Below are 20001 nucleotides of genomic sequence, written 5' to 3'. Positions count from 1 at the left end.
TAAAAATTAAAAAAAATACCAACTCAGGATTTAATACCTGTGATCTTGGTCCCCTCTTTGGTCTCAGCAGGAACACCAATACCATATTCATTCTCGCCTGTCACTCTGAAGTAGTAGACTTCTCCCTCCTGCAGGTCTGCCACCTTGTATGTCAGTCTGTGGCATGTGTCAGTCAATCTACTCCAGCCTTTCTTGCTAGCCTCACGGTAATCAATAAGGTAATTCTTGACGGGTCCTCCTCCCTCAATCTCAGGAGTATCCCAGGTTATAGTAGCAGAGGTCTTTGTGACTTCCTTGACCTCTATATGACTAGGAGGCCCAGGTGAGTCCAAAACTCGGACATTGAGCGTCAAGGAGGAGGTACCAGCTACATTGGATAGAGTGACAGTGTATTTTCCAGAGTCATCCCGAGTTGCTTTTTCTAAGGTGATGGAAGAAAAGGTATCTGTGGTGTCAATTACAGCACGAACTCTAAGGTCTACATCAGGCTTAGCCCAAGTAACACTAGGGATGGGTTTGCCTTTGAAAGGAACTTTCATTGTGAAAGCGCTTCCATCCTTTACAATAAGAGTCTTTCTCATTTCATTGCTAACATCAAAGGTTGGCTCCTCCTCTCTTTCTTTGGCAACTTGTTTGTCTGACTCAGGACTGGGCTCACTCACTCCAATCTTGTTAATGGATTTGACAACAAACACATATTCAGTTCCAGGTGATAATCCCACCACTGTAAATTCTGTGTTTTTGGTGTTCTGTACTCCAACAATCCATTCATCATCTAATGTCTTCCTGTATTCTACTCTGTAACCAGTCACAGGTGCTCCACCATCAAAAAGTGGCTTATTCCATGACAGGGTGACTGTAGTCTTTGTGGAGTCAATTATCCTAGGCTTAGCTGGAGGTGAGGGTAAAAACTGTGGGTCTTCTGCCCTGGTGAGTGGGCAAGGAGTGCTAGGAGCACTGAGGCCAGCAGCATTCTCTGCAAAAACTCTGTATTCGTACTCACAGCCCTCGCGAAGGTGTGAAGCTTTCACTCTAAGGTCATAAACAGGTTTCTTGTTGACACGGCACCAGCGGAGGCCAGTCTTCTCTCGCTTCTCAATTACATAGCCAGCAATACTGCTGCCACCATCAGAAACAGGTCTTTCCCAGCAAATGGTCATTGCCTCACTTGTAACAGAGGTGACCTGGACATTAGTGGGAGCTGAAGCGACAGTGAATGGATCAGTGGCCTTTGTTGGCTCACTCTCCAGGCTTTCACCATCTCCATATTTGTTGACTCCCCTAACTCGGAAGATGTACTCATTTCCTCTGAGCAGTTTAGTCACTTTGCAGGTAATTGCCTTCATGTCACCATAGACAAGAGTCCAGGCAAGACGACTGGTCTCACGTTTCTCAACAATGTAGTGCATAATTTCAGCACCACCATTTTCCTGAGGTGGTCCCCATGACAGGGTGCATTTCTCTGCTGTGAGACCAGAAACTGTTAAAGGTCCTGATGCAGGTCCGGGTCTGTCCAGAACCTTACAGTTGATAGCTATAGATCTGGTTCCAGCTACATTGTGCAGAGTAAGAACATACTGTCCAGAGTCCCTTCTGATAGCATCTCTGACAATGAGCGTGGTTGTGAAGTTAGTGGATGTGATTTCACATCTGGCCTTGGCCTCAATCTCCTTTCCATCCTTAGACCATGAAACAACTGGGAGTGGACGCCCAGTAATTTCAGCATCAATTCTAATGATTTCTCCAGCCTTAATGACAACCAACTGTCTGAATTTATCTTCCAGTATAATGGTGGGAGGGTCTACATCATCTTTGACAGTGACGGGTCCAGTGCTTTCTGAAGGAGCACTCAATTGCTCTGCAGAATTTTTAGCAATAACATGGAAATCATATCGGACATCTTCTGTGAGACCAGTGACATCGAAGTAAGTCTCTTGAACATTGGTGAAGTTGCATTTCAGCCAGCGACCATTGGGAAGCTCTTGACGCTCAACAATGTAGCCAGTAATTTTTGCACTGCCATCATATTCAGGTCTTTCCCAAAAAAGAGAAACTGAATTTCTAGTGATGTTTGTGACTCTAAGGTTATGTGGAGATTCACATGGATCCCTGGCTGCCACAGCGTCACTTGCCCTAGTGCATGGACCAATTCCAGCAATATTCTCAGCATACACTCTGAACTGATACAACAGACCTTCTTCCACTCCTGTCATCTTAAACTGGTTCTCAGCCACCAGACCTCTGTTGACCTTGGTCCACAAGATGCTGCTTTGGTCTTTGCTTTCAATGTGATAACCAATAACAGGACTTCCACCATCACTTGCAGGTCTGCCCCATACCACGAGCATCCCAGTTTTGGTGGCATGGGCAACATGAAGTTGGGTTGGAGGGCCAGGAGGCTCAAATGGATACTGAGCAACAACAGGAGCAGAATCTATGGCAGGACTCTTCCCATAACGGTTCTCAGCTGCAATGCGGAACTGGTACTCTGTCCCCTGTGTAAGTCGAGAAACCTTTATTGATGTTCTGGCCACTGTGGCTGACACGATTTGCCATGTTGTAGTAGTAGTGTCTCTCTTCTCAACTACATAGTTGTTAATCTGACAACCACCATCATAGGTTGGAGGATCCCAAGACAGAGAAATAAAGTCAGCGCTCACCTCATCAACCTTAATGTTACTAGGTGGTCCAGGTTTATCCAGGACTATAACAGAGATTTCAGCTGACTTGGTACCAACTGAGTTAGTCAGGGTAATCACATACTTCCCTACATCCTCCTTCGTGGCATCCTTGATGACAATCTTAGATGAGGTTTTTGAATTAAGAACATTTACCCTGGTTGTCTGCTTAAGCACTTGGCCATCCTTCTTCCAGCACACCTCAGGCTCTGGTCTGCTTTTGAAGGGAACGTCAATCTTCAAATCGTCTCCTGCTTTTACACTGTATGTGGTGAATAACAGGTTGATAATGGGCTCCATCGTGATGTCCCTTACCACCACAGGAGTAGCCAGAGGCTTAGCATCGCTTCTACCCTTATCATTCACAGCAGTTACCCTGAAGGAGTATTCCTCTCCAGTTGTGAGTCCACCAATGGTAGCTTCCAGTGCTTTGACTTCACTGCACATCGTCCATTTGTCATCTCCCTTGGGCTGCATCTCCACAATATAGTTTGTAATCTTACTGCCTCCATCATGATCAGGTTTCTCCCAAGAGAGTGTAACAGTATGACGAGTAATGTCAACAACGACAATCTTACCAGGAGGCAGAGGAGGCTCAGACACCTTAACTTGATCTGTGGATGCAGGTAGACCTACTCCAAGTTCATTCACAGCTAACACGCGGAAATAGTATCGGCCTCCTTCCTGCAGGTCTGAAATAATGTAGGAGTTTCTGACGCAGTTAGTGCAAACACTGGTGAAAGCCATTCTCTTCTGTTCTCTCTTCTCCACTATATAATGTGATATCTTAGCCCCACCATCAATTAGAGGAGGCTCCCAGGAGAGAGAGACAGAATTTCTTTTAACATCCTTAACTCCGAGGTTAGTAGGAGCACTAGGAGAATCCAGAACTCTGACATTGATAAAGGCTGATTTAGAGCCACTGAGGTTTTCAAGGGTCAGCACATATTTGCCAGTGTCAAATCTGTCAACATTCTCAATCACCAGCATTGTGTAAGAGCTTGTGACTTCTACCTGGGCACGTTCATTTAGAGTGCCATCAGCCTTTGACCATCTGACTTCAGGCTCAGGCTTCCCTCTGGTTGTCACAAACAGACGCAAGGTAGCAGAGGCACGGACGTTGACCATCTTTCTTAGGTCACAATCTAGTTCAATTTCAGGAGCCTCCAGCTTCTCTGCAGCAATCACAGAACAAGGCAAATCTACATGTTCTCCTACTCCCTCACAATTAACAGCACTTATGCGGAAGTTGTACTCCGCATTCTCCTTAAGTTTCTTTACTGTGTAGTTAGTGGCTTGGACGCCAGTGTGTGGTGTGCTAATGATCCATTCATCATCTGTTGCCTCTTTCATTTCAATAATATACCCAGTGATCTGTGCACCACCATCATATATAGGCCTGGACCATGAAAGGGAAACTGTGGTACTTGAATGGTCAGTGACCTTTGGATTATTTGGGGGTCCAGGTGGATAAGTGGCATCACAGGCCTTGATGTATGGAGTTGGTGCACTAGGCTTTCCTACACCAGCAGCATTTTCAGCCGAAACCCTGAATTCATATGAGTGGCCCTCTGTGAGACCAGTGCATCTGAATCGCAGGTCATTCAGCCTCTTCTTGTTGCATTTACTCCATCTGATACCATCTTTATCACGTTTTTCAAGGACATATCCCTCAATCTCTGCACCTCCATTATCATTGGGCCTCTCCCAGGTAAGCACCATGGAGTCCCTAGTGATGGCACCGACCTCAAGGGTTAAGGGGGCACTGGGAGTGGTGAAAGGGTTACGAGCAACAACAGCTTCTGATTCTAAAGGCTCGCCAACACCATATTTATTTACAGCAGTAACTCGAAAGATATATTCATTGCCAGGCAATAGTTTTGTGATTTTGTGGCTGATTGCCTGAATCTTGGGCTCAACCATAGTCCATGACAAACGACTAGTCTCTCTCTTCTCAATGATATAGTGAGAGATGCTAGCTCCTCCGTCATGTGAGGGATGACTCCAATGCAGATAACATTTCTCAGCTGTGACCCCTTTGACTTCTAGAGGTCCATCTGGAGGCCCAGGTCTATCCAGAACTTTGACATTAACTGGGATCATCTTGACTCCTCCCACATTAATAAGCTTGAGGAAAAAGTGGCCACCATCCACTCTGATGCAATCCTTGACTGTCAGGATGGTACGTGTGAGGGTAGTCTTGATTTCCATTCTTGGTGTGGCTTTGTCAATCTCTTTTCCATCCTTTAACCAAATTACCTCAGGCAAAGGTTTTCCAGTATAGTCAGCATCAATGACAAATGTCTCACCTGCGTGAACAATAGTCATATCCTTGAATTTCGAATCCATGGTGGCTGCTGGAGCCTCAATTTCATCTTTGGCAGTAATTTCCCCTGTGCTCTGAGAGGGTTGGCTCAAAATCCCAGCACTATTTCTGGCAATGACCCTGAACTCATACACACAGTCTTCAGTCAGACCAGTAAGTGTAAATTGTGTATCAATGATGTTAGTGAAGCTGGCCTTCATCCAGCGGGTGTCTGGGTGCTTCCTTCTCTCAATCACATAGCCAGTAATTGCACTCCCTCCATCATACTGGGGCTTGGTCCACTGGAGTGTCGCATGGTTTCTGGTGATTTCAATAGGCTCAGGAGTTCCCGGTGGGTCACAAGGGTCCCTTGCTACTGTGCTCTCAGACAGCTTGCTAGCTGGGCTGAGACCAGCAATGTTTTCAGCATAAACCCTGAATTCATACTCAATACCTTCTTCAAGTTCTGTAGTTCTGAAACGTGTGTCTGGTATTAGAAGCTTGTTTAATTTAGTCCACAAGAGGCTATTCTTTTCTTTTCTCTCAAGGTGATAGCCAAGAATTGGACTGCCCCCATTGTTGGTAGGAGGTTTCCACTCAACAACCATGCTATCCTTGGTTACAGAAGAAATGACTGGTGTTCCTGGGGCCACAGGCTCACTAAATGGATACTGAGCAATAACAGCAGGAGAGACAATTGCAGAACTCTTCCCGTATCTATTTTCAGCTGACACTCTGAATTGATATTCAACACCAGTCTTCAACTTGGTGACTTTGATGGTTGTCCTGGCAATAGTAGCAGAAACAATCTGCCATGCTGTGGTGGTAGTATCTCTCTTCTCCACGATGTAATTATTGATGGGACAGCCTCCGGTATACTCTGGTGGCTCCCAAGAGAGGGTGACATAATTAGAGCTCACCTCTTCTATCTTTACACGGCCCGTGGGTGGCCCAGGCTTATCAAGAATAATAACAGTAATCTCCTCTGTAGCTGTTCCAATGCTGCTGGTGGCTGTGACAGTGTATTTGCCAGAGTCCTCCTTATTTGCATCTTTGATGTACAGCTTAGTGCATGACAATGCGCTGGAAACATTAATTCTTGTTGTCTCTTTAAGAGCTTGTCCATCCTTCTTCCATTCAACCTTGGGAACAGGTCGTCCAATCACTGGAATCTCAATCTTCAAATCCTCACCGTGCTGTAAACTATAAGTGTTAAATTGAATCTTGAATTTGGGTTCAATGGTTATGTCTTTAGCAGTGACTGGCGCAGCCAAAGGTCTAGGGTCACTCTTGCCCTTCTCATTGAAGGCTAAGATTCTAAATAGGTACTCATGTCCTGCACTGAGGCCTGTGACAGTGCCTTCACAAGTTTTGCATGTGGCAGCTACCACCCATTCCTCTGAGCCCACAGGCTGCATCTCAATGTAGTAACCAATGATTCTGCTACCTCCATCATAATCTGGCTTCTCCCAGGAGAGTGAAGCAGTTGTTTTTGTCACTTCGGTCAGTGTGACCTTACCCACAGGCAGGGGGGGCTCAGATGTTTTTACTGATTCTTCTGTCTCAATTGGCTCTCCCACACCAAACTCATTCTCTGCTAAGACTCTGAAATAATATATAGTTCCCTCTGTCAGGCCAGTTATACGATAGCTTGTCTTTGTGCACTTGTTGTCCACATTAGAGTAAACCTTCCTTGTGGACTCCCTCTTTTCAACAAGGTAATTCTTGATTCTTGCACCACCATCAATAAGAGGAGGCTCCCAGGTCAGAGTCACACTTTTCCTCTTGATGTCTGTTACTGTTAGGTTTAAAGGAGCCCCTGGAGTGTCTAGCACCTTAACGGAAACAAAAGCTGATTTGGTGCCAGCACTATTTTCTAAATTGAGCACGTACTTTCCAGCATCATATTTGTCACAGATTTCAATTGAGAGCTTTGTGTAATCTTCACCAGTCTCAACCTGAACTTTACTGGGTAACTCTCCACCCTCTTTGGCCCAGTTTATCTCAGGAGTAGGACGGCCTTTGAATGGAATGCAGACTCTCATCGAGCCTCCTGCACGGACAACTATTCCCTTCCTGAGCTCTGAATCCAGAATCACTTCTGGAGGGTCAATCTTATCCATAGGTTTGACGACTCCCTGAATCTCAGTGGGCTCACCAACGCCCACCTTGTTGATAGCACAAATGCGGACCTTGTATTCTTGGTGTTCAATCAACTTTTTGATAGTAAACTTGGTAGCATTGACTCCACAAGGTGGGGTGCATATGACCCATTCCTCCTCATCAGCCTTGGTTATTTCCACAGCGTAGCCTTGAATCTCACAGCCACCATCATAGATAGGTCTGTGCCAAGCCAGGCTAATGGAGTCTCTAGTAGTGTCTACCACATGGACATTGGTGGGACAGCCTGGCTCGAAGGTGGGGTCACATGCCTTAAGATAGGTTGTCGATGGACTTGGCTGGCCCACTCCAGCTGCATTCTCAGCAGATATCCTGAATTCATATTCATGGTCCTCAGTCAGTCCTGTTACTCTGAAACGCAAGTCTGTCACTCTGCGTTTGTTGCACTTGGTCCACCTCACTCCTGCTCTGTCTCTCTTCTCAACAATGTAGCCAACAATGTCACTGCCTCCTGATGTCTCAGGACGGTTCCAACATACAGTCATAGAATCCCTGGTGATATTTGTGATCTCAAGATCCTGAGGTGCTCCAGGTGGAACAAATGGATTTCTCATGATAACTGGTGCTGATTCAAGCGGCTCACCTGTGCCATATTTGTTGACAGCCATGACTCTGAAGATGTACTCATTTCCCTTCAGTAGTTTTGTAACTTTAAACATGGTAGCTTTACAATCACTGCAGACCACAGTCCATGCCAAGCGGCTAGTTTCTCTTTTCTGAATGATGTAGTGAGAAATGCTGGCGCCTCCATCATGCCCGGGTGGCAGCCACGACAGTGAGCATTTTTCCTCAGTAACATTGCTGATAGTAAGAGGTCCTTCTGAAGGCCCTGGTCTGTCCAGAACCTTCACACTGAAGGGGATAGTCTTACTTCCTGCCACATTTGTGAGAACCAGAGTATAATGTCCACCATCAACTCTGATAGCATCCTTTACAACAAGCAAAGCTTTAAAATCTGTGTTTTTGATCTCCGCTCTTGCTGAGTTTTCAACTTCAAGATTCCCCTTGAACCACTGAGCAGTTGGAATAGGCTTTCCTTCCACACTGGCCTCAAGATTGAATGTCTCTCCTGCATTTATAACAAGGGTCTGGTTGTACATAGGATCTGTCTCACTCGTAGGTGGGACAACTTCATCCTTAGCCGTTATGGATCCTGTGCTCTCAGAGGGCTTACTAACGGCACCTGCAGCATTCTTTGCAATTACTCTGAAGTCATATTTGCTATCTTCTGTCAGGCCAGTAACTGTGAATTCGTGTTCAATGATGTTTGTGAAGCTAGCCTTCATCCATTTTCCTTCAGGAAGATCACGTTTCTCTACTAGATAACCTGTAACTAAACTCCCACCATCGTACTGTGGGGGGTTCCACTTGAGTTTCACTGAGTGCCTGGTCACAATCAAAGCCTCAGGACGGCTAGGAGGATCACATGGATCACGGGCAACATAAACCTCAGATACTTTGCTACATTCACCAATGCCAACAATGTTCTCTGCATAGACTCTATACTCATACTCAATGCCTTCCTCGAGTGGAGTAGATTTGAATCTACAATCTTGGATGAGCATTTTGTTTATCTTTGTCCAGAGAATACTGTTCCTTTCTTTCCTTTCCAGATGGTAGCCCAAGATGGCACTGCCACCATCACTTGGGGGTTTATGCCACTCAACTACCATGTAGTCTTTAGTGTATGAAGAAACAAATGGTGTTCCTGGTGGTCCTGGCTCCTGGAATGGATACTGTGCCACAACAGGCTGTGAATCAATTGCATAGCTCTTTCCATATCTATTTTCAGCATAAATTCTGAACTGGTACTCAGTGCCTGTCTTCAGGTTGCTGACTTTTAGAGTGGTTCTAGCCACAGTGGCAGACACAACCGACCAGTTTGTTGTGGTTGTGTCTCTCTTCTCCACCACATAGTTTGAGATTGGACAACCACCTGTGTATGTAGGAGGTTCCCAGCTGAGGGTGATGCTCTCAGCACTGATATCATCCAACTTTACAGGGCCTGTGGGTGGGCCTGGTTTGTCCAAGGTGATCACATCTACAGTGGCATTCTTTGAACCAAGGTCATTGGAGACACTGATAGTGTACATACCTCCATCTTCTCTGGTAGCATCCTTTATGGTAAGAGTGGTAGTTTGTGCTGAGTCGGTGACATTGACTCTGGTAGTCTGCTTAAGGGCTACGCCATCTTTGGTCCAGGTGATAATTGGTTTAGGGTGACCAGCGACCGGGACCTCTATCTTGAGGTCATACCCCACCTGGACACTGTAAGAACTTGCCTTGGGTCTAACAGAAGGTTCGATAACAAGGTCCTTTGCTACAACAGAATGAGCCAGCTGTCGTGGGTCACTTTTGCCCTTGTCATTTACAGCAACAACTCTGAACTGGTACTCCTCTCCCTTGAGAAGGTTTGTCACTAATGTTTCCAGTGCTTTCACACTAGCACATATAGACCAAGTTTCACTGTCCTTGGGAGCTAGTTCAACTTCATAGTGGGTGAGTCTACTACCACCGTCATGCACAGGCTTTTCCCAAGTTAAAGTTACAGTGCTGTGAGTAACATCAACAACACTGACCTTGCCAGGTGGCTGAGGTTTCTCAGATATCTTAACTGGTTCTATAGTTTTAGCAGGGAGACCCACACCATATTCATTCTCAGCCAATACTCTAAAGAAAAAGATTCCACCCTCTGGAAGAGGTTCAACTTTCCATGACATCTTGTTGCATGTAGTGATGGGAGAGTACACTTTCCTGGTGCTCTCACGCTTTTCAACAATATAGTGCTTAATCTTTGAGCCACCATCCAGATGTGGAGGCTCCCATGTGAGAGTGACAGAATTCTTGGTAATCTCTTTCACCACGAAGTTAGTTGGTGGACTAGGGGAGTCCAGGACTCTGACACTTATGAAGACTGATTTTACTCCACTAGCATTCTCAGCAGTCAGGGTATACTTGCCACTATCAAATCTGTCAACATTCTCAATGACAAGTGATGCATAGCTGCCTGTATTGTCAATCAGAGCAGTCTCCTTAATCTCACCATCAGCCTTGCCCCATTTCACCTCTGGAGCTGGACGACCTCTTACAGGAACAAACAATCTGAGCGTACTTGCTGATCTGATGTTGATCATCTTTCTCATATCTGCATCAAGATCAAGATCAGGTGCTTCAAGTTTCTCCTCCATAAGAATTTTTCCAGCAACATCAGCATGCTCACCAACACCAACCTTGTTGATTGCACACACTCTAAATTGGTACTCATGCTTTTCCAGAAGTTTTTTCACAGTATATTTTGTGTCCATGATTCCAGTTGGTGGAGTACACATAAACCACTCATCAGATGCACCATTACATGCCTCTACAATGTAAGACTGAACCTCGCAGCCACCGTCATAGATGGGTTTGCCCCATGTTAGGGAAACAGTGGATCTAGATGTGTCTACCACCTTGGGGTTGTTTGGTGGGCCTGGTTTGAAGACAGGATCCAGTGCTTTGTAGTACACTGTTGGTGCACTAGGCATGCCAACACCTGCAGCATTCTCAGCAGCAACTCTGAATTCATAGCCATGGTTTTCAAGAAGCCCTGTAACTCTAAAGCGCAGCTCACTAATATTGCGCTTGTTGCATCTAGTCCATCGCACACCATCCTTGTCACGTTTCTCAACAATGTATCCCTGGATTGGGCTGCCACCGTCATTAGTTGGTCTCTCCCAGGTCACCACCATAGAGTCTTTGGTGATTGTGGAAACTTCCACATTTGTTGGTGGGTTGGGAGTGACAAATGGATTCCTGGCAACCATTGGCTCAGATTCCAGTGGCTCTCCAACTCCATATTTGTTAACAGGAATCACTCTGAAAATATATTCATTACCAGGAAGTAATTTGGTGATCTTCAAGTTCAGTGTCTGAACTTTTGGTTCAACTACAGTCCAAACCAATCTGCTGGTTTCCCTCCTCTCAACAATATAATGGGAAACATCACTTCCTCCATCTTGCAAGGGAGGTTTCCAGGAAATTGAGCATTTTTCATTAGTGACACCATAAATGGATATAGGGCCTTCAGGTGCACCAGGTCTATCTAAAACCTTAACATTAATGTTAACAGATTTCTCTCCTCCAACATTCTTTACTAGAAGTATGTAGTGACCTCCATCAACACGGATGGCTTCTTTAACAACAAGACAAGCTGTAAAATCTGTGTTCCTAAGCTCTAAGCGAGCTGCTTCGGTGATCTCCTGGCCCTCTTTCAGCCAATGAATTGTGGGTACAGGTTTACCATAAACAGCAGCCTCAAGTTTAAATGTCTCTCCAGCATTAACTACCACAGTTTGGGAGTATTTAGCTTCCAAGTCAATTTTGGGTGGATCCACCTCATCCTTGGCAGTGATGGCTCCAGTAGAATCAGATGGCTGGCTAAAAACACCTGCTGCATTTTTGGCAATGACACGGAATTCATAAATCTGATTCTCAATAAGTCCTGTGACAACAAATTCTGTTTCAGTGATGTTAGCGAAACTGGCCTTCATCCAGCGACCAGCTCCCTCCTTCTTCTCAACAACATAACCTATGATCTTGATTCCACCATCATATTGGGGTTTTGTCCATCTTAGTGTCACTTTGTTTCGTGTTACAATGACAGCTTCTGGTTTTCCTGGTCTGTCACAAGGATCTCGGGCAACTTGTACTTCACTCACTTTGCTGGCTTTGCTGAGGCCAACAATGTTCTCAGCATAAACTCTGAACTCATATTCAATACCCTCCTCCAGGCCAATAACCTTGAATCTTGCTTCTGGGACAAGTTGTTTGTTCTGTTTCACCCACAATATATTGTTTCTCTCTTTTAGCTCTAAATGGTATCCCAAAATCTTGCTTCCACCATCATTGCTGGGTTTTTCCCATACAACCACCATACTTTCCTTGGTGGTTGACTGAATGGTAACAGAACGTGGTGAACTAGGAACCTCAAAAGGATACTGAGCAACAATAGTATCAGATAACAGGGCTGAAGATTTGCCATATCTGTTCTCTGCAGCAATCCTAAATTGGTACTCCAATCCAGTTTTCAGACGTGCTGCCTTGATAGTGGTTCTGGCTACTGTAGCTGACACAATCTGCCAGTTAGTGGTAGAAGTGTCTCTCTTCTCAACGATGTAATTATTGATGGCACAACCGCCTTCATACTGAGGTGGATCCCAGGACAGGATCACGCTATCAGCAGTGACCTCATCTAGCTTAACTGGGCCAGTTGGAGGGCCAGGCTTATCTAAAACAATAACACTAATATCTGTAGATGCCTCTCCAGCTGTGTTAGTAAGTTTGACAGTATATGTTCCCACATCATCTCTGCAAGCCTCCTTAATAACCAGGTGAAGATTTTTGTCTGTGGAATCTGCATTCACTCTTGTCGTCTCTTTGAGAGCAACACCATCTTTGAGCCAAGTTGGTGTAGCCTTGGGATGGGCAGCATATGGTACATCTATTTTCAGATCATCCCCTGCTAGCACACTAAATGTGCTGAAAAGAAGTTTGAAGGTTGGTGAGATGACCAGATCCTTGGCAACCACAGGCACATTGAGAGGGCGGGGGTCACTGACTCCCTTTTCATTAGTGGCTGAAATACGGAATGTATACTCCTCTCCCTGTGTAAGGCCAGTAACATGAGCTTCATTGCTTTTTACAACCATAACCTGGGTCCACTTCTCACTGCCTTTTCCCTGCATTTCAACTATATAGCCAGTGATTCTGCTTCCACCGTCATGGTCAGGCTTTTCCCAACTTAATGTGACACTTTTTCTGGTAACTTCACGGAGAGACACTTTGCCTGGGGGAAGAGGCTTCTCTGATGCTTTAATTGGTTCAAGAGTCTCTACTGGGAGGCCAATGCCATATTCATTCTCAGCCAAAATTCTAAAGAAGTACATCTTTCCTTCCTCTAGGTCTCCAACTTTCCAACTTGACTTATGGCAGCTGGCACACACAGTTGAATAAGCCTTTCTGGTCGATTCACGCTTCTCCACGATGTAATTGCGGACTCTGGAACCACCATCAATGAGAGGAGCATCCCAAGCAAGAGAAACTGAATCTCTAGTGACCTCCCTGACAATCAGATTCTGAGGTGCTCCAGGACTGTCTAGCACTCTGACATTAACAAAGGCTGTCTTACTTCCTGAGGCATTCTCTACAGTCACAATGTATTTACCCACATCAAATCTGTCAACATTCTCTACCTGAAGAGTGGTGAATGATGAGGTGATTTCAATGTTAGCTTTATCTAGAGATTCCCCATGCTCTCTAGACCATTTTATTTCAGGTGCTGGTCTTCCCTTGATAGGGACAAAAAGTCTGAGTGTGCTGCAGGCTCTGATGCAGACCACCTTACGTAGTTCTGCTCCAAGTTCAATTTCTGGAGGAACTAGTCTGTCTTCAGACTTGGGTGTTCCAGGAACAGCTGCAGGCTCTCCCACTCCTTCACAATTAGTTGCAGAAATATTGACTTTATACTCTTGGTTTTCCCTCAAATTGGTGATGGTGAAAGAAGTGGCGGTCCAACCCTTCTTGGGAGTGTGAATTGTCCATTCATCCTCCTCAGGCAGGCAGGTCTCCACTATGTAACCAGTGATTTCTGAACCACCATCATAGACAGGCTTGTTCCATGCAAGTGTAATAGAAGATTTGGTTGTGTCCAGCACTCTGGGGTTCCCTGGAGGTCCAGGTTGGAAGATGGTGTCAATGGCTTTGTAGAATGGACTGGAAGGACTGGGCTGACTTAGCCCAGCATTATTCTCAGCAAGAACTCTGAATTCATATTCATGCCCTGGTGTGAGGCCTGAGACTTTGAATCGCAAGTCAGTTACAGTCCTCTTGTTGCACTTCACCCAGCGCAGGCCAGTTTTGTCCCGTCTTTCAATTACGTATGTGTTTATTCTACTGCCACCATCATGTTCAGGGCGATCCCAGCAGACAACCATAGAGTCCTTGGTGATTATGGTGACTTCAGGCTGCTGTGGTGGGTCACTGGGTACATAGGGGTTGGCACAGATGACAGGTTCCGACTCCACAGGTTCACCCACACCATACTTGTTAACAGCCATAACTCTGAAAATGTATTCATTGCCCTTTAGAAGCTTGGTGACCTTGAACCTATTAGCTTGAAGGTCTGTGGCCACATTTGTCCAAGCCAACCTGCTGGTCTCTCGTCTCTGAAGGATAAAGTACTCAATCTTGGCACCACCATCATGTGTTGGATGGATCCAATTAAGGACACATTTCTCAGCAGTGACATCTGTTACAGTGAGGGAGTTGGGAGGTCCTGGTCTGTCTAACACCTTGACATTGTATATGAACTTAGCAAAGCCACCAGGATTGCTCGCAATCAAAGTGAAAGCACCACCATCCCTCCTGAGCGAATCTTTGTTTGTTAAAGTTGTGTGGAACTCGGATGATTTTATCTCAATTTTGGCTGTATCATCAAGCTCCTTTCCTTCTTTGGTCCATACCAGAGATGGGATTGGCCTTCCAGTTACACTGGCTTCCAGCTTGAATACCTCTCCTGCCATGACAACAACAGTGCTGCTATATGATACATCTACATCAAGCCGGGGCTCTTCAATGTCATCTCTGCACAAGATTGCTTCAGATGACTGGGATGGAGCACTAACAGCACCAGCTGAGTTCCTAGCAAACACACGGAATTCATAGGTTGCATCTTCAGTTAGACCACTGACTGTGTAGATAGTTTCCAGAATGTTGTTGAAGTTTGCTTTGAGCCAACGTCCATTGGGCATCTCCCTCCTCTCTACAGTGTATCCAGTAATAGAAAATCCTCCATCTCCCTCTGGCTTGGTCCATGACAAGGTCACTTCATGCCTAGTAATATTTAGTGCTACTGGCCTGCCTGGTGGATCAACTGGGTCCAAAGCATACATGGGCTCAGAGGGTTTGCTGGCTTTGCTGAGACCAGCCATATTTTCAGCAATAACACGGTGTTCATATGCAATTCCATCAATAAGGCCCGTTGATTTAAATAGATTTCCAACAACAAGGGCTTTGCTGATCCTCTGCCACAGAATACTGTTTTTCTCTTTCCTTTCCATATGATAGCCCAGAATGGCACTACCTCCATCAGAGGATGGCTCATTCCAACTAAGGGTCATAGCATCCTTGTTGAAAGAGGTGACCACGGGAGTGCCAGGCTGGCTTGGTACATCAAATGGATAGACAGCTAGCACTGGTTCAGAGATAATGCTTGGTCCAATCCCATATCTGTTCTGGGCCTTGATGCGGAACTGATACTGAGTTCCTGTAGTGAGTCTGGCTGCCTTAAATGTGGTGCGGATGACTGTAGCTGCCAGCTCTACCCATGAAGTACCAGTGGTCTCCCGCATCTCAACAATATAGTTGTTAATAGGAACACCTCCATCATTTTCTGGTGGGTCCCAGGACATCAGCACATAATCACATGAAATTTCTTCCAGCTTAATAGGACCAGTTGGAGGTCCAGGAATGTCATGAACCAGGACTGTGATTGTCTCTGTCATTGTCCCCAGCATGTTTTTACCAGTCATAGAATACTGGCCTCCATCTTTCTGTTTTATCTCACTGATGTTGAGAATAGTTGATGTTGGTGTGGTTTCAATGTTGAGTCTTTGTGTCTCCTTGAGCACTCTATCTCCTTTCTTCCATGAAACCACAGGCCTTGGTTTGCCCAACACTGGAATCTCCACCTTCAACCGATCTCCTGCCTTAGCAATGACCGTTTTCTGGTAGACCCCACGCAGGTCAAATGAAGGAGCAGAAGTCTGCTCTTTGATAACAGCTGGTCTGCTCTCACGGGGATCACTCCTGCCTGATGCATTGACTGCCATTATACGGAAGGTATATTCAGCACCCTCAATTAGATCTGTAACAGTATAATCCAGAGCCTTAATGGTGGCCACATGGACCCACTGATCAGTGTCCTTCTTTTGAGCCTCAATGACATACCCAGTGATCAAGCTGCCACCATCATGCAAAGGCTTGGTCCATGCAAGGCTGGCACTATCAGAGGTAACATCGGTGACATACAAATTTTCTGGGGCAGAGGGGGCCTGGGATACCCTGATTGGCTCTGGGGTTTCAGCTGGCTCACCCACACCCAGGTCATTCTCAGCTGAGACACGGAAATAGTAGTAAGCTCCCTCCTGGAGGTCTGGAATCTTGAAGGAACACTTCTGCCATGTGGTGCTAAGCACTGTGTAGGCCTTCTTAGTGGCTGCTCTTTTCTCAATAATGTAGTTACGAATCTTAGAACCGCCGTCAATAATGGGAATTTCCCACTGTAGGGTGATGCTGTTCTTCGTGATCTCTCTAGGTTTGAGATTGACTGGCGGTCCCGGTGAATCCAGAACTTTCACATTAACAAACCCAGTCTTCTTTCCAGCAACATTCTCTAGACAAAGGTGGTATTTTCCAGCATCATATCTTGTGCAGTCAGGAATAATCAGAAGAGTGTACGACTCTGTGGTGTCAATATGTGCACGTGTTTTCAGGTTAGTATCATCTTTACTCCATGTGACTTCAGGGACAGGACGGCCCTTGATAGGAACAAACATACGGATTGAAGCACGAACTCTAACTACCAGAGTTCTTCTGAGTTCAGCATCCAGCTCAAAGTCTGGCAACATCTCCTGGTCCACCAATTCAGTCACTTTCTCAACCTCCGCAGGCTCGCCTATTCCCTCAGAGTTTACAGCACTAACCCTGAAGTGGTATTTGCCTCCTTTTTGTAGTTTACCAATCACGTATTCTGAAGCTTTCAGTGGGTACTGTGTCTCTGTCTCCCAATCATCATGTCCTTCCTTTTTATATTCAACAATGTAGCCCTCTACTTCAAGACCACCATCATAGTGGGGTCGGCCCCAGGCGAATGTGGCTGAGGTTTTGGTGGTTTCTGTAATTCTAGGGTTGGATGGGGGACCGGGTGGATCTAATAAACACAAAAACAAAATATGGTAACAAAGTTAATATAGGTAATTATGTATTTGACAAAGCTTGATTTGTGTTTTCTAACTCTCCTGCATTGCAGTTTTACAGTTTTAAAATACAATTCACATTGCCGTGAGAACATTGCTGTGAGTTTTACTTACACACAATATCTTTTGTCATGACAGGGCGCGATGGTTCACTTGGCTCCCCAAATCCAGCCTTGTTCTCAGCAGTGACTCTAAACTCGTACTCTACTCCCTCACTCAGGCCTTGCACCTTAAACCGCAGGTCAGGGATAGTCCGCTTACTGGCTCTGACCCATCTCAGTCCTTTTCTCTCTTTCCTCTCAACACAGTATCCCCTAATGTCACTTCCCCCATCTTGTACTGGTCTCTTCCATGAAATGGTGATAGCATTCCTACTAACATTATCAATCTCTGGGGTTGAGGGCGGACCTGGTGGTGCTGGGGAAACAGAAACAGGAAGGACATGTCTATTAGCTATATTTTTATTTTAAAGGATCTGCAAGATCCTATAGCTAAATTGCTTTTATTGTTTAATTATTAATACACAGATATAAACCACATAAAAAATATAAACTTACAGAAACTATCAACCATTTTGACTGGACCAGACTGGCTTGAATCTCCTGTGCCATACTGGTTCACAGCAGACACTCTGAAAACGTATTCATTGCCTTTAATCAGTTTGCTGACTACGTGTCTGCAATCCACGACATTTTCAGCTAGCTTGGTCCACTGTAGTCGGCTGGTTTCTCTCTTCTCAAGGATGTAGGATTTGATAGAAGAGCCTCCATCCTCCTCTGGTGGAAGCCAGGTCAGGGTACACTTTTCGGCTGAAATGTTACTGGCTTCAATTGGGCCTGGAGGTCCAGGAATATCTAAGACCTTCACCTTAACATGTTCTTCCTTAATGCCAAAGGGGTTGCTGGCAGTGATAGTGTACTCCCCTGTGTTCTTCCGACTTGCGTACTTAATAGCCAGAATAGAGGAGGTTGGGGTACTGGTGATGGTGACAATGTCAGAAGTCTTCAACTCACGTCCTCCCTTGGACCACGCTGAAGTAGGTGGAGGTTTGCCCACAATTTTAGAAGCTGAGATTACAATTGTGTCTCCTGCTCTGACGGCTATACCATCTTTCATTTCTGGGTCAATAGTGATGGTTGGGGGCTCTGCAGAGATGACAAAAAAAAGTTGTATTTTGCATTGTAGACAGTTTAAACGTTCAACAACTCAAAATTTCAAACTTTTGACAAATATTTTTAAGTCCTAACTGTACATATATACATAAAGGGGGGGGGGGATCAATAATCTACAGTCAACTCCGAAACTAGTCAAACTGTATACCACTTAGCTCACCATATTCATCCTTGCAGGTCAAAAGCGGAGTAGGCTCTGAAGGAATACTGATGGCACCTGCAGAATTCCTGGCTCTGACTCTAAATTCATACTGGGATCCTTCAGTCAGGTCAGTGACGGTAAAAGCACAGCCCTGAATGTTGACATGATTTGCTTTCATCCAGGCCTTACCACTGGCCTCAAGTTTCTCTATGTTATAACCAGTTAGCTTGTAGCCACCGTCATATTTGGGAGCTGTCCATATCAGAGTGACTGTGTTCCTGGTGACACTGATTACTTCAGGCTTGCCAGGAGGATCTGACATGACACAAAAGAGAAGACGGTTGTATGGTTGCCATAGCTCAGGTAACAAGTACTGTAAACAGTACATAGTTGAATAAGATTAGAGCAAAAAAAAGATTCCAATAACAGTGGACTCACCAATGGGATCCAGAGCAACCACAGCCTCAGTTACTTTGCTAGCCTTTCCCAGGCCAGCCATGTTCATGGCCATTACCCTGAACTCATATTCTAATCCTTCTGTCAGTCCAGTGACTCTACATTCTTTCACTCTCAGAGGAGTCTTACTCGCCCGTTTCCACATCAGACTGTTCTTTTCCTTATACTCTATGTGATATCCTAGGGAAAACACAAAATTACTCGATCAGACTGATTGTTATTTGCTGTTTGCTCATACTTAGCATGTACATTGATCACTGTTTGTTACCAGTAACTGGGGCACCACCACTGTCCTTTGGATCAACCCAAGTCAAGATGGCTGATTCATGCCTGATGCTCACAATTTCTGGTGGAGCAGGTGCCCCGGGAACATCTGGAGGAAGAAGAGAAAGCGAGAGGAAGACATTATTAATATGTGTAATAAAATCAGTTCAGTATAATGCAGATGGTGTCATTACACGAGAAAGACTGATTAAAAAAAATCCCTAAACAAAGCTATAGTTTCATTTCATTTTCTAGTATTTTAAAAGTACATTTGTAAAACAAATACATCAGGTCTTATAATGAGCACTAAATGTTATTACTAGAGATAATTTTGCCCTTTTTTAAAAAAATTAGAGACGTTCCTCTTGTCCAAATTCATGGGCTGCGTCCTCCTGAGGCCGCATTTGTAGACCGATTACGTCACAGGGACGCGCCGAAGGCTGTCCAAATTCGTAGACTCCTCCGAATGCAGCCGACAAATGCGTCCTCCTTTTCCCCGAATTTGAAGGATGGGTCGGGTGTGTCCTTCGTGGCCTACCATATCCCAGGATTCATAGCACGGCCCAGCCAAACTCCAGTTTCCAACAATGGCGGCAGCTACTAAGTTTTAAAATTACTCTTACTAATCTTTCTGGGTCACAAAATAAACTTTTAACATATTTTCAGGCAAGAAAGTAGCTGTGTAAACATCAAATATCTGCTCGGTTTATCAAGATATCGCATATTTGCAAAAGTGCTTCGACGTTTTCGGAGACGTCTGCTACCCACCAGCTCGATAGCTCGCCGGGAG

General features: G+C 45.2%; 1 protein-coding gene across 42 annotated transcripts in view; it reads right to left on the bottom strand.

Moving 5' to 3' along the window:
• Window positions 1-20001, bottom strand: part of ttn.2 (titin, tandem duplicate 2) — a 253336-nt gene that overhangs the window by 30791 nt on the left and 202544 nt on the right. For all 42 annotated transcript variants that reach the window (XM_085135108.1, XM_085135090.1, XM_085135096.1 and 39 more), the window contains 6 exons: window positions 19216-19320; window positions 18930-19127; window positions 18510-18806; window positions 17735-18322; window positions 17292-17594; window positions 38-17131 (listed from right to left, as the gene is read on the bottom strand). In XM_085135108.1, the coding sequence (XP_084991234.1) occupies window positions 38-17131; window positions 17292-17594; window positions 17735-18322; window positions 18510-18806; window positions 18930-19127; window positions 19216-19320 (18585 nt within the window). The remainder of the gene's footprint in view (window positions 1-37; window positions 17132-17291; window positions 17595-17734; window positions 18323-18509; window positions 18807-18929; window positions 19128-19215; window positions 19321-20001) is intronic.

Source organism: Neolamprologus multifasciatus, chromosome 16 (genome assembly GCF_963576455.1).
Source record: "Neolamprologus multifasciatus chromosome 16, fNeoMul1.2, whole genome shotgun sequence".
Lineage (NCBI taxonomy): Eukaryota > Metazoa > Chordata > Actinopteri > Cichliformes > Cichlidae > Neolamprologus > Neolamprologus multifasciatus.
Note: the sequence above shows the minus strand (reverse complement) of the source record. Positions and strands in the feature narration are given on the sequence as shown.